Genomic DNA, 12301 nt, shown 5'->3' on the forward strand with positions numbered 1-12301 from the left:
CACACACACACACACACACACACACACACACACACACACAAACACACTCACACACACACACACACACACACACGCACACAAAACAGAATGTGGAGGATTAAGCTAATAAACCAAATTGCACAGAAACAGCTTCACCTTACACGGAGCAGACTGCAGCAGCTGTTTCTGAGCTTCGTTTTGACTCCATGGGGTCTCTCAGTGAGATTTGTTTCATTTGGGCGCTGTCTGACATTCTTTTTCTATTCCTGCCCTCTCTTGACGTTGGCCAGCTGTCCAGTTTTGGGAACAGTAGACACGTTTCAAACAATCAGCAGATAAAATGTTCCTGACACTCCCAGGAAAATCAAATACAGAATGTGTGTGTGTCATGGGGAGGTTTGACAAGTTCCATTTCACACCGGCTTCACCCGCTGATGGCCTTTCTAGGCTTGACCAAACTCTCTGTCAAGCAGCACACTGAATTTTGAATGTATCTGCTAATCAGCATGAGCCCTGGTCCTTTACCATGACAACATGACATCCAACAATCCGACTGCTTTCCACCGTTTCACGCTGCCCTGTCCTGAGGCTCCAGTCTCGGCTGATCTTCATTAGGATTGCTACGTCTGTGCTGTGAGCTTGTACTGCTGGTGTCAGGGTTGTTTGGTCTGCAGGATAATTCAGCCTCAGCAACATGGGACTTGAGGTAATGTAATCCAGAAGATGGCAAGAAAGACAATGATGGAAGAAAATGGGGATCTTCCCATTTCAAACTTCACTATCACACTTACTGCCCCAACCTGGATGCAGGGAGTGTGATGATCTCTCTTCTCCTACATTTAAACCTGGAATCTCTGTTATTTTGGCACTGAAGGCGTGTCTAACTGCAGCTTGTTTCTTCGTTAAACTAAGAAAGTGGGGCATGTTAAGTGTTGAAGGCCTGATAACTGCCATTGCTTATGGCATCTGAAAATGAATTTGCATTTTTGGTGACACTTTTAACTGAATTTTAAAGGATGAGTTCCAAACCCACTGTATGACTGAGGAGACTTCTGCTTGGCCATCTCTTTTTTTTACCATTAAAGTTGTCTTCAGACAACATTGTAGCTTAAACCAGATCAGACATGTCAGACTTTTCTCTTGTTTGTTTTTAATCTGGCGCTTATGTTTCAGCAAGACATGTATGTATTTCACCATGTACTCTCAAAACTGTGTGCCTGTCAGTCCCTCAGTGAGTTTTTCCTCTATGGCAAGGCTCTGTCAAAGAAGCCACTGAGGAGATTCCCTTAAACTACTATCCATTAAGACAGCTTTGTCAGTGGCATTGACCTTGGCAATGTAGATGAGCAGTTTGTGCTCCCTGTTGGTTCAACTGACCCGTCTGCTCATTCAGAGTGATAAAAATACTAGTAAGTCAAATCCATCTCTTGTTTCTAAGAGCAACAGGGGTTCTTTTATGTCGGGGACAGTGCAACTTAATGCATTTTTCTCCCTCACTTGGCAAAGAAGAAAGAAATTGCTGCACGGTTTTAGTCCACCCTGTGTGTGTGCTGTGTGTGTGCTCTGTTGTGTGTTATAACACACAGCCCCTGCGAGAATGAACGTAGCAAGGGCTCGATGTTGATGTCACTCATTGCAGAGGGCCATCAATATTCTACCCTCATGTGAGTGAAAGCATCATCGACGTCGTCATCATCATCATCAAGATCATCATCATCCTCATCATGACTGGGTGAGCGTGTATCTATGAAAATATTAGAGCTGCGTTTACGCTTAGTAAGCTACCTACTATTAGGGCTGTGACAAACCAAGTCGACAGTAAGGACCGAAAAGCTGACAAAACCCAATTAATGCCACCTCACAACATTTGTTCAAAACTGCACATGCAAAGTCACAAAAATGAATTTGATCAAAACTAAAAGAGTTAAGCTAATGGCCACCTGAGCACCGACATGCACTTTCTTATCCAAAAGACATCATGGGAAAACAAACGAAGCCAGAAACGCTTCCACATCACTGAATCTGACTGAACAGCTTTTCAAACGCTTTAAATGCAAATTGAGAATAGGTTGAATTAAAAGCCACTGTTACACGTTACTTTGCTTTGAACTGGTATCATTAAAATGGTGTGAAATATCAGAAAAGCAGGAGCCGAATCCATATTGTTCTTATCTAATTTTCTTATCCACTTTTCAACCTTTAAAAGACATTAAATTAGTTTTTTTTCCACCAGTACTGTTGTGTGGGTGGCTTAGTTTATCTTGGTTTAGATTAACTTGTTAAGATAAAAAGAAATCTATAGAGGCTACATGAAGATGAGGATGAGGCTGAGGATTTTTATAGTGTATGGGAAAAGGTCTCTGGACCCAAAGCATATCAAGTGACCTTTCAATATGCAAAAATCAACCTGTGGTGTTCCTGGGGGCTTTTTTTGTCCCCTGGATCACAGGGTTGATTAGAAGGCAAAAAATGGGTTAAGAAAAATAAAGCTAATATATTGTTAGCCTAGTATGCAGATGTCGTGTGGGCTGAGCATTACATGGACATGTCATATAGCACTGCTCGCCTGTGCTCATAAAACTGACGTTACAAGGCATAACCTTCGTTGCTGACTGTTTCACACCTATGATTTTTCACACCGTCAAGTTGTTATGATGACGTAAACAAACAAGCTAGAGATTATTTGGGATATGTATGGGGAAAGTCGGTGGGAAACACTGTAGTGAACCCGAGTGCTCGGGAACTGTTGCTTTTTCTGTGTCGAGGCATGTGTGTGTGTTTGCTACTCTTCGTCCAATAAATACCATGCACTGCACAGTAGGACATACACAGTACTGTCGAATCATTACACAGGCATGGTGCACCTGCTTGGAGCAAACACCCCCTCTGCAGCTGAGTTAAGTTTAAATCCACATGGCAACATTTACAGTTCTGCTGACGGGGGCTCCACTGTAAAAGGCCAAGATAAACAGAAATGAATCTCTCGCATTCATATTTTAACCAGTTCTGGGGACTGACTTCATGTCGTAATTTCCATTTTCACACTTGATTCCAATTAAGTGTAATACTTTTTGAAAAAAATCAAAGGTTTTAAAGCATTAGGGTTAAATATATAAGCAAAAAGCAAGTATGATAAAGTAAAAATATTTATTATTTCTAATATGTTTTTGCATAAATTAGGTTTTTTTGGATGTTTTAATTTTGTTTCTGGCTCAGTAAAAGCTCTTGACATACATAACCCTTTCTCCAGCCAAAATGCCACTGTAGATTCTTTTGCACCAAACCCATTACCATGGGAGCTGTCATAACATCGTTATACTTCATGTCAGCTAAGTGTCCAAATGAAAATAAATGAATGTCCCTAAGTTTTAAAGAGTGCTTTGGAATGTCAAATGTCAAAAATGAAAAAGAAGCAGACTTTTACCCTGTGACTTGGCATGCGGCGTTATGAAATTTGGCAAGTAAAACAGCCTAAAGAAACTGCACAAAAAAAACTGCAAGTGCAAACTACATGTATAGGCACTCCTAAACTTTTCCACATTGTGCTCTCCAAATGTTGTCTTTGTCAGCAAAACTCTGCACCTCCCTCTTCCTTCTTGCTCTCCAGACTACCCCAAAATAAACAAGAAACAACAAGGGCTGTGTGGAAACTCACCTCACCGATTGTAACAAAGTGTCCTCCACGGCAGAGAGCAGAATCAGAAACAACGGCACTAACATGGACTGTACCAAAACCTCAGTGTGCATGTTTAAATCCCACAGAAACCTGAAGTAAAGTAGCTTGAAGGAATTTCTCAGTCTTGCTCTCCTTAAACAGACAGGACAGGAAGAGAGAGTGAGAGGGAGAAGAAAAAGAGAGAAGGAGAGAAAGAGCAGCAGGCTGGCCTGAACTGGCTCAATCCCTTCACAGGCCAACAGTCCTCTCCATACAAGTGCCTTTGATTAGTCTTGACTCTCAGACACAGTCCTGGGCAGGAGCTGGAGTGGGGAAAACTGCCAAAATGAAAAGTTAAGTCACTAGTTTGAGATGTAATTAGAAACAGACTGTTTTTTTTTTCTTTCACTTTTTCCCCCTCCGTTTTCCAGATGATTTCTCTGTGGTGCTGTAGTTTTGTTTCTATATTTCCTTTTGATGCTGTTAATAAAAAATGAGAGCCAAAATCAATCCTTTCTGCTAATAGGCCTTTTCCTCAGAAGACAGCTTGACATAATTGTCATAATAGGAAAAGCACAGGTGTGAATATGATGGCTAAATCTCATTTAGCTGCTCTGAATTCAGGATCCTATGCTATTGCACATCATGGCTCTCCGTCACTCTGTCATTGTCAGAGCTTACTGGGACACTTGAATGGAAAAGAGCAACTGTTAGTATTATTAGGAACAGATGTGCTTTCCCTGCGATGACAAGTCAAAGTGTGGGCTGTGAAAAGGGCCTATATGTAACATCAACATACAAAGGAGGATCAAGCATGCTCAAAACAATATTGCAAGAATTATGATTAATACTCTGGAATTTGAATGCATAAATGTAATTCTTGTGAATCCCAAGAGACTTCCTGCCATTGAATGACAACCAATGCATTACAACCCAATATGGCTCAATGTTTGGACCAAGTTGGTTTTTCATATAACTGTGGAGTCATTGGATTAACATGCAAAATACCTTTGATTTGCTGCCCATAAACAATGAGCTAAGCATTGTTTGAGGCAGAGCACTGAAGCTGTGGTTGTTCAGAGCCTTTTCACAGTAGACATTTTGACATTGTGGCACAAAAGCACAGGTGTGATTAACATTAACAATGGCTGTATCCTGTCAAGTTTTGCCAGTTCAGAGGACCTGGTGTTCTGCATGATGGCTCACTGGGCTTTGTTAGTGGTATTAGATCCACCTCCTCTGAAATGTCAAAATGTCTGCTGAGAGAAAGGCGTATTAATTGACTGACACTGCCTGATTCATTCATGCTTTTTATTACTGTGCTGGTACCTGCATGTCCTCCACCACCCCAGACTCCTCCCTATGTGCTGAGGACATTCATGTATTTTAAATAAATTACACCAGTAAGGTGGTATCAGGAAATCTCAAACTTCATTCACCTGTTCACATAGTAAACACTGAAAAAGTTGGGTATCAGATTTCTTACACTTTTCACATTAAGATTAGGTATTAGCTATCACTTCAATTAGGCCTACTGGGGTGATTTTTGCACACTATACCATCACCTACTGGTATGGGACATTATCAACAATTTTACTGAAATGAATAAAAGAAGACCATTTGTAATACATTCTTCAGTGTTGAATCATTGTAATTGACCGGGGCACATAATATCAGTCAACTAGCAATGTTTCTTTTCAAACTATTGGTCATTAAATAGTGTTTTCTTTAAATATCAGTTTCATAAAACGTATATACTAATATATACAAATTGACTCTTCCAACAACATTAAAATATAAATATAAATATAATTTTTAAATATATGCATGTATATGATTTTGCCATTTCTTGACAGCCAGAACTGAGGTTTGAATCATTTCCACCCAGAATTGATTTCATGTTTTTAAGCCATTCAGCATAAAAAAGGTTAATGTCAGGATGTGACATATAAGTATATGCAGACAACTATCTGCACATTTTGTACTCTGGCAGCATTTAAATTACCTGTTACAGGTCCAGGCCAAAGCCTATGACAACAACACAAAGCAGCAGGCTGAGGTGGAAGTTGCACCTTTTATCTCAAGAGACTCTTCACTGCCCTGAGCTGAACTGACAGCGCTGTACTCAGATCAATAATTTATGGAGACTTCAGCTATATGCATTCATAAAAAGATTGTTTCACTTGTTTTTGTTTTCAGGAAACTAAAACAATAGCATCAACAATTAAAGAAAGGAATAAAAACATTTACAGATTAACATTCTGTAGTGATTAATGATAGGCTACAGAAGTATAGCAATTTTAGAAAAATAAAAAAGGTTAAATGTTTGTTTTTTTTCCCTGTGAATTCTTTGTTAGATTTCGGTTATAACAGAGGTGGTAGTCTGCCAAAATGTATCATCACAATACTAAACCAACTGAGAACGATCAAGACAAATAAATGTATTTAGGAGACTGTTGTGATGCAGCAACTTGGGGACCTTGATCTGTTACCATGGAGACGGCTGCGCGCCTCCGCTGCAAGCACTGGTGCTGTGGATGTGATTTCAACCTGCGCGCTCCCGCACTCTCCCACACGAGCCTAACACACCCGGAAAACAGCTGATGTCATGGACAGGACGCGACACGGCGGATAAGGGAAATCCTCCTCTCGTAAGTGATTCAGTATGTTTTCTTATTTTCAGCCTAAACACTCGCCGTGTATGTAACTGGACATCCAGGTGTTGTGCTTTGAGGATGCGAGCGTCACCGACGCTTGGTGCTGCTGGGCAGCTAGCATGTTGGTTCTCCAGGAAGTGGAGAGATTCTCATCCTCCGGAGTAGGCCTTGATAAAAATATTGTCGTGTATTTGCTACAGAATCACGTGGCCAGGTTGTCACGTAACATTTTAGCTTCTTTAAGGACCTATGCTTGCCCACATTTGTTGTTTACTTCCTGTGTTTAGCTTGTTTTGGCCCAATGTAGCACCTTAGCTCTCATCCGTTTCCATAGTAACCTTGGCTCAGTCGGTGTCATTCATTCACGTTTAAGGATAAAGGCCTACATTCCTTGATTGACATCCAGTTGTGTTCATCTTGTCATATGTTGTTAACGAGGCTGATCAGTTTCCCAACATGGTTTTAGGATTTCACTTTTGTCCATTGAAGCCTGTGAGGCCACAGTGGGTCAGTCATAGTGGGGCCTTTAAATACCCTAACTGCTCCAGATATTGGTTCTCACAAAATTACCAATATTGATTTGATTGATTTTTGTTAAGGTAATGTCAATATCACCTTGTGAAGTGTTTTCAATCTGAAAATCTTTCTGAAATGCACGTACAACACTGCAGCTGACAATGTTTTGAATGTTGTTAGACATTCATTAAAAAAAACGTGAATTAAAAATGTAGGTTGTTAATGACAGTAAGTAAATTAAATATATTGTGGCTCTGACAACCTTCTTATACAGTAAAAAGTCAGGGGTGGATGATATTGACATGATCAAAATCACAACGTTTATCCTAATACTTAAATATCTATTTACTGTACATCTATATAATGTCTGGATAAGTTAGACCCAGAAATGTCTGCTTTTTTAGAGCTGCTCCATTCAATATTTCTATATTAACAATTGGTTGAATGACTGTGTAATGTGAAAGGTCATAGTAAAAATTTCACAGAGAATTATCAATTCAGTTCAATTCAATTTTATTTGTGTAGTGCCAAATCATAATATACCTTATCTTAAAGCTCTTTAGAGGATAAAGTCAAGACCTCACTTTGTTATAGAGAGAAACTAAACAGTTCCCACAAAGAGCAAGCACTTGGCGACAGGGGGGAGGAAAAACTCCCTTTTTACAGGAAGAAATCTTCAACAGAAACGGGTGGGCGGCCGTCGGCCTCAACTGGTTCGGTTTGAGATCACCTGACTTCATTAAACCTGTAGCATTTATTTTGGTTTTACAACCCACGACTACACACTACTGTGTTGGTTCATTCTCACTGCTTTCATCATGGTCATTTTCAGATGCAGCAGGTGGCTACTCTCAGTGGAAAAGCTCTGATAAACCACTGTGTGCTACCTGCCCAGCACCAAATGCCAGAGATGGCAAATTTGTTCTATAAAGCATTGACATGTATATTATCACCCTATATAGTTACACATCAAGCAATCATTTGAAGTCATGCCTATAGCAACCATGAGTATTCACTCTCATTTAAGCTCTGTCTTGGCCTCCACCATGCCCTGAAGGAAATATCTGGCTATCTGGTCCCTTATCTGCTAAATGCTGCTAAACTGTCTGCCTGCTGCTGCTGGATTCGTGTACCGTAAAACCAAAACAACGCACTAACTATACACTAAAATGCTCTGTAGAACTGCTGGAGTAGGATGACAAATTGGTGTGCTCTTGTGGTGTGTGTTCAAATGGTACCTTTCACATCACACATTCATTGTTCATGTAAAAATATAGATTAATGGAGCTTTATATGAAATCAGTAGAAATGAAAAGAGTGGTTAATGTTAATGTGGTCACTGTGTACCTATGTTGAGTGTATATTTACTTTGAAATGTCTTTTCATAAACTTTGGCAAAGTCAACCTATTTTAGGCCAGTTATGAATACCTAAGTCTCACTCTAGGCTATGGTGGAGAATTAAATAACTGTACAAATCTACCAAACTTTCTCTTGTCTGTTGTAATTAAGATGATACTGTCACAGTACTCTTTAAGAAGAAAACTTCAGCTAAGAAAGTTAGCATCCTCCAACAAATACTCACAGTTACAATTAATCTGCCCAGTGATCGCATCCTGCCCGTGAGGAACATGTCCTTTCTCCAAATGGGAAAGTAATTGCAGTCTTTGCCACCTATACTCCCACATAATAGCACTTAGACCCTGTAATTTTGTTTTCACTCTTCCTCATGTCTCCATCTGCATATGTTAAGTGTAGCAATTACACTGGGAAATTGCTTCTAACTACATGGGGTTTATAGGACGGACAGTTTCTTTTCTTGGCAAAACCATAAAAAGAAACAAGGGTGATACAGTTACTTTGTTCTATCTGCATTGTCATCCTAAGTAAGAGGTTTTAGTCTCTTTTTACTTTTAAAGTAAGTTTAAGTTGTACAAACATTTTTATCATTAAGGTTTTGGCTAGAGGTCACTTTAAATTTGTTAAATTTCAGTCAATTCAGAACAGTCAAGGTTAATATTTAATTTAATTTATTCAATTCAGGTATTCTGTTTAACATATTGATTGAGACAACAGCTACCTGTTCATTTTCTCATTGTTCACTAGTTTTATAAAAAAAAAAAAGAAAAATGTAAAGACAAGGACTTTCACTTTGTGATATTACACATTTCATTGACGGCAGCACATAAAATTAAATCTCAAACCTTTTTTTTCCAGATTGTTTGTGTTTGCGTTTGTGTTGATGACACTGAAATGAGCTTAGACTTCTATAAATTGAATTGGTTATTTAAAGTTTTGTAGTTTCATTCTTCCAGTGATACACCCTCACTATCTCGTAATATTGAACTATATTTCAATGCTATTTTTCTTGAAGGTTATGTTTTCCTAAATTACAAAACACACAGTTTCTTACATACCTATGTAGCCATGCAGATAGTTTTAGATGTATCTTCTCCTTGCACTTATTAAATAGATGTAGTACTTAGTACTTATGCCAAGGTCTCCGACTGCACTGAAGCTTTAGTGATGACCCTCAGAAGTCGCTTTGGATAAAAGCGTCTGCCAAGTGAGTAAATATAAATGTAAAAGTAAATGATGAGGTATCTGTCTCTCACATCTTTGCCTCTATCACAGTTAAATGAAGGTGAATGGAAATTAGCTTGTGATGCTCACAGCTTTGAAAAATGACACTTAATTGTTTCTTTTAACAGACACATCTCTTTGATGCTAAAGGTAAAATATAACATTTACAACTAGTCTCTGGCAGTGTGATATATTGATTATCAAGGGTAAAAGCGATTTTATCTTTCGAATTTAATGTTTTTGAAATGTCACTGCATTTGGGTGGCATCAGGGACCTCACCAACCTTTCTTAAAACCTGGACAAAATATAAGTTGAACTATCTGCATGGCTACATACCACTGGAGGTAAGAGAGAAAATATGTTTTTAATGTAAGTTGGGTGGGCCAAGTGAATTGCATAGATATGTTCTGCAGCTGCACCTCGCAGCACTTGTGAATATGTTCTCTCACCCCTCTTTACTGCTCTTATGACTGCTACCATTCACTGACTGCTGCCGCAGGACCTCCAGGCCTTTAGGACATTCTCCTTTTTGCATCTCTAGTCTCTCTCTCTGGTTGGTCTCTCCACCCCTCTGTGACCTGGGGATGAACGCACCAATGAGGAGCCTCACAGTGAGTCCCCTGGCCCTGCTCCACCCCATCTTCTTCTTCCACAACACCTCAGTCACTCACAGAGTGTGTCGCATATATGCCTTGATGTCAGACGTGGTGGGCATTCCTGTCTCTATGAGCGTACTGTAGATGTGGGTAGTGTAATGTACACCATATAAGCCATAATGTTGACTAACTGTTGTGTGTTATTTACAGGGTATGCCTGATCGCATGTTATGTGCAGTGCTGGAGCAATTTCAGCTTTACTTTTCCCTTTGGTATGTGCGCTTTGTCTCCATTCAGAGTGTCATTTCTTCTTGTGTTCTTAAGTTGAAACGGCCTGTACAGTTTTCTTTTTCTGCATACACACATGCACACGAACACACACACAAACAGGGACATTTGCAGGTTAACACCAACTCAAACTGTACAGTAGGTTACACAGCTTAATCTACTGGCGCCTTGGTGTTCAATACGATGAAGATCATGTTTGATCTTTTCGAATGGTAAGTCACTGGAGCTGTTCCAATGTGAATACACTTGTCCTGTGTTCCATGTGTGCTACGTTGTGTATCACGGTGGCCATTCAATAATGCAACACCTGTTTAATTTTAAAGGACACACCTCTGTTCTGGCAATTCAAGTCAGGGTAGTTTACTTTGCTGAATACACTTAACGGTTTACTAAAGCTTAATGCTACATGTAATTACATCCAGAAGCCACTATTGATACACAGCTCATTTAATACAATATTTACATATTGTTTAACCTAATCTTTGTACAGTTATTAATTTTTCAAGAAGTGCACTGGTTACTTACTGTTAATGTGGCCATGTATGGCAAGTTAACCGCTTTGCCTCTGAGCTGCAAAAGTATATATTAAATTTATTTATTTAGTTGATAATCCACATGATTGGACAGAAAGTGGTACTGCCACTGCCCAGACTTGGATGCAGCCAGAGTGTTCCCCTGTACCTCATTTAGCTTTGGTCACTGTGTTGTCCACCTCCCTCTCTCTGTTAGATCCACTCTCTGTATAGCACGGCCAGCCCCAGCATGCTGAAGAGGAAACAGAGCTCACGGGTTGAGGCCCAGCCCATGACTGACTTTGGGCCGGATGAGACCCTTGCAGACAGTGCTGACATCTTCTGGATCAACAAACCAGTGAGTGTATTTCCTGAAAATGTGCGTCTGAGTTAGCTTACCACACTTAAATCCTGTGCTGTCATCTCTGTTCCATTCATGCCAGATATTTTAAATATTTTTAAGGGACATTTCCTTATGGATTTCCCTTGAATTTTGTTTTAAAGATAGGGCAAGATTATCCAAAAAGTTGGACAGAAAAGAATATAACAAAATATTAAAGGTCCCATAATGTATAAAATGAGATTTCCATGTCTTTTTTTATTATAAAGCTGGTTTAGGTGCTATATTAATTATGTGAAAGTATCAAAGTGCTCAGTCCACAGAGAAATGCACGCAGCCTGTATTCAGAAGCTGAGCATTAAAACAAGCCGTCAACACTTCTGTAACTTTGCGATGTCACAACAAAGCAGTCACCACTCTCATCCATTTCCCAAGCCCAGCCCGCCCGGAACCACTGTACAACCTTACAGGATTTGGTTTCTCTGAGTGTTTACCTGAAATGTGCTATATTTTTATTTGATCATTCAGAAAACAGTCAGCCAATCAGAAGAGAGGCTCAGAGCCTCTTTTCTGATTGCTCTAGAGAGCTCCAGAGAGAAGGCTGACAGAGGAGATGTAAAACTACATTGGTGTTAGGTTTTGTGCTTAAAACCACAATCATATCTTCTTATTGATCAACACGTCAAATAAAACACAGAAGAAGTGTAAACTATGGGACCTTTTAAAGCACAATTTGTTGTTCTTTCTTCTTTTGCCATCCTCCTACAGTGGGTGCACACTCTGCTGCGGGCCTGTGCCATCATCAGTGTCATCTCTGTGTGCATGAACACCCCCAAGACATTTGAGCATTACCCTCCTCTGCAGTATGTGACGTTTACGCTGGACACACTGCTCATGTTTCTCTACACTGCTGAGATGATTGCCAAGATGCACATCAGAGGAATCATCAAGGTACCTCCTGACAGAATTCTGAAGAAGTTTTTAACAAATTGTCACATGAAGCAGGTTACAAAAATCAAGATACAAAAAAAAAAAATACTGATTCACATTGTTTGCAAACTTTCCATGACAGATTACTGAAATATTTAACAATAAAATACTGAAGAAAACTTGCAACAGAAACTCAAACAAAGGAATGAAAATGCTGTTTCATTGTGGCTCAGGAGCTGCTGTTAC

General features: G+C 39.6%; 1 protein-coding gene across 1 annotated transcript in view; it reads left to right on the top strand.

Annotated features, from left to right (window-relative positions):
• The first annotated feature begins 6223 nt into the window (after positions 1–6223).
• nalcn (sodium leak channel, non-selective) overlaps positions 6224–12301 on the top strand; it is a 69141-nt gene continuing 63063 nt past the window's right edge. The window contains exons 1-5 of the mRNA XM_087173529.1: positions 6224–6285; positions 9931–10000; positions 10196–10257; positions 11003–11143; positions 11894–12076. Coding sequence (XP_087029655.1) covers positions 10216–10257; positions 11003–11143; positions 11894–12076 — 366 coding nt within the window. The 5' untranslated portion in view covers positions 6224–6285; positions 9931–10000; positions 10196–10215. The remainder of the gene's footprint in view (positions 6286–9930; positions 10001–10195; positions 10258–11002; positions 11144–11893; positions 12077–12301) is intronic.

The sequence above is a fragment of the Seriola lalandi genome, unplaced genomic scaffold (assembly GCF_002814215.2).
Source record: "Seriola lalandi dorsalis isolate HSWRI2012SDOR001 ecotype SW California unplaced genomic scaffold, Sedor1 jcf7180002054248, whole genome shotgun sequence".
NCBI classification, from domain to species: domain Eukaryota; kingdom Metazoa; phylum Chordata; class Actinopteri; order Carangiformes; family Carangidae; genus Seriola; species Seriola lalandi.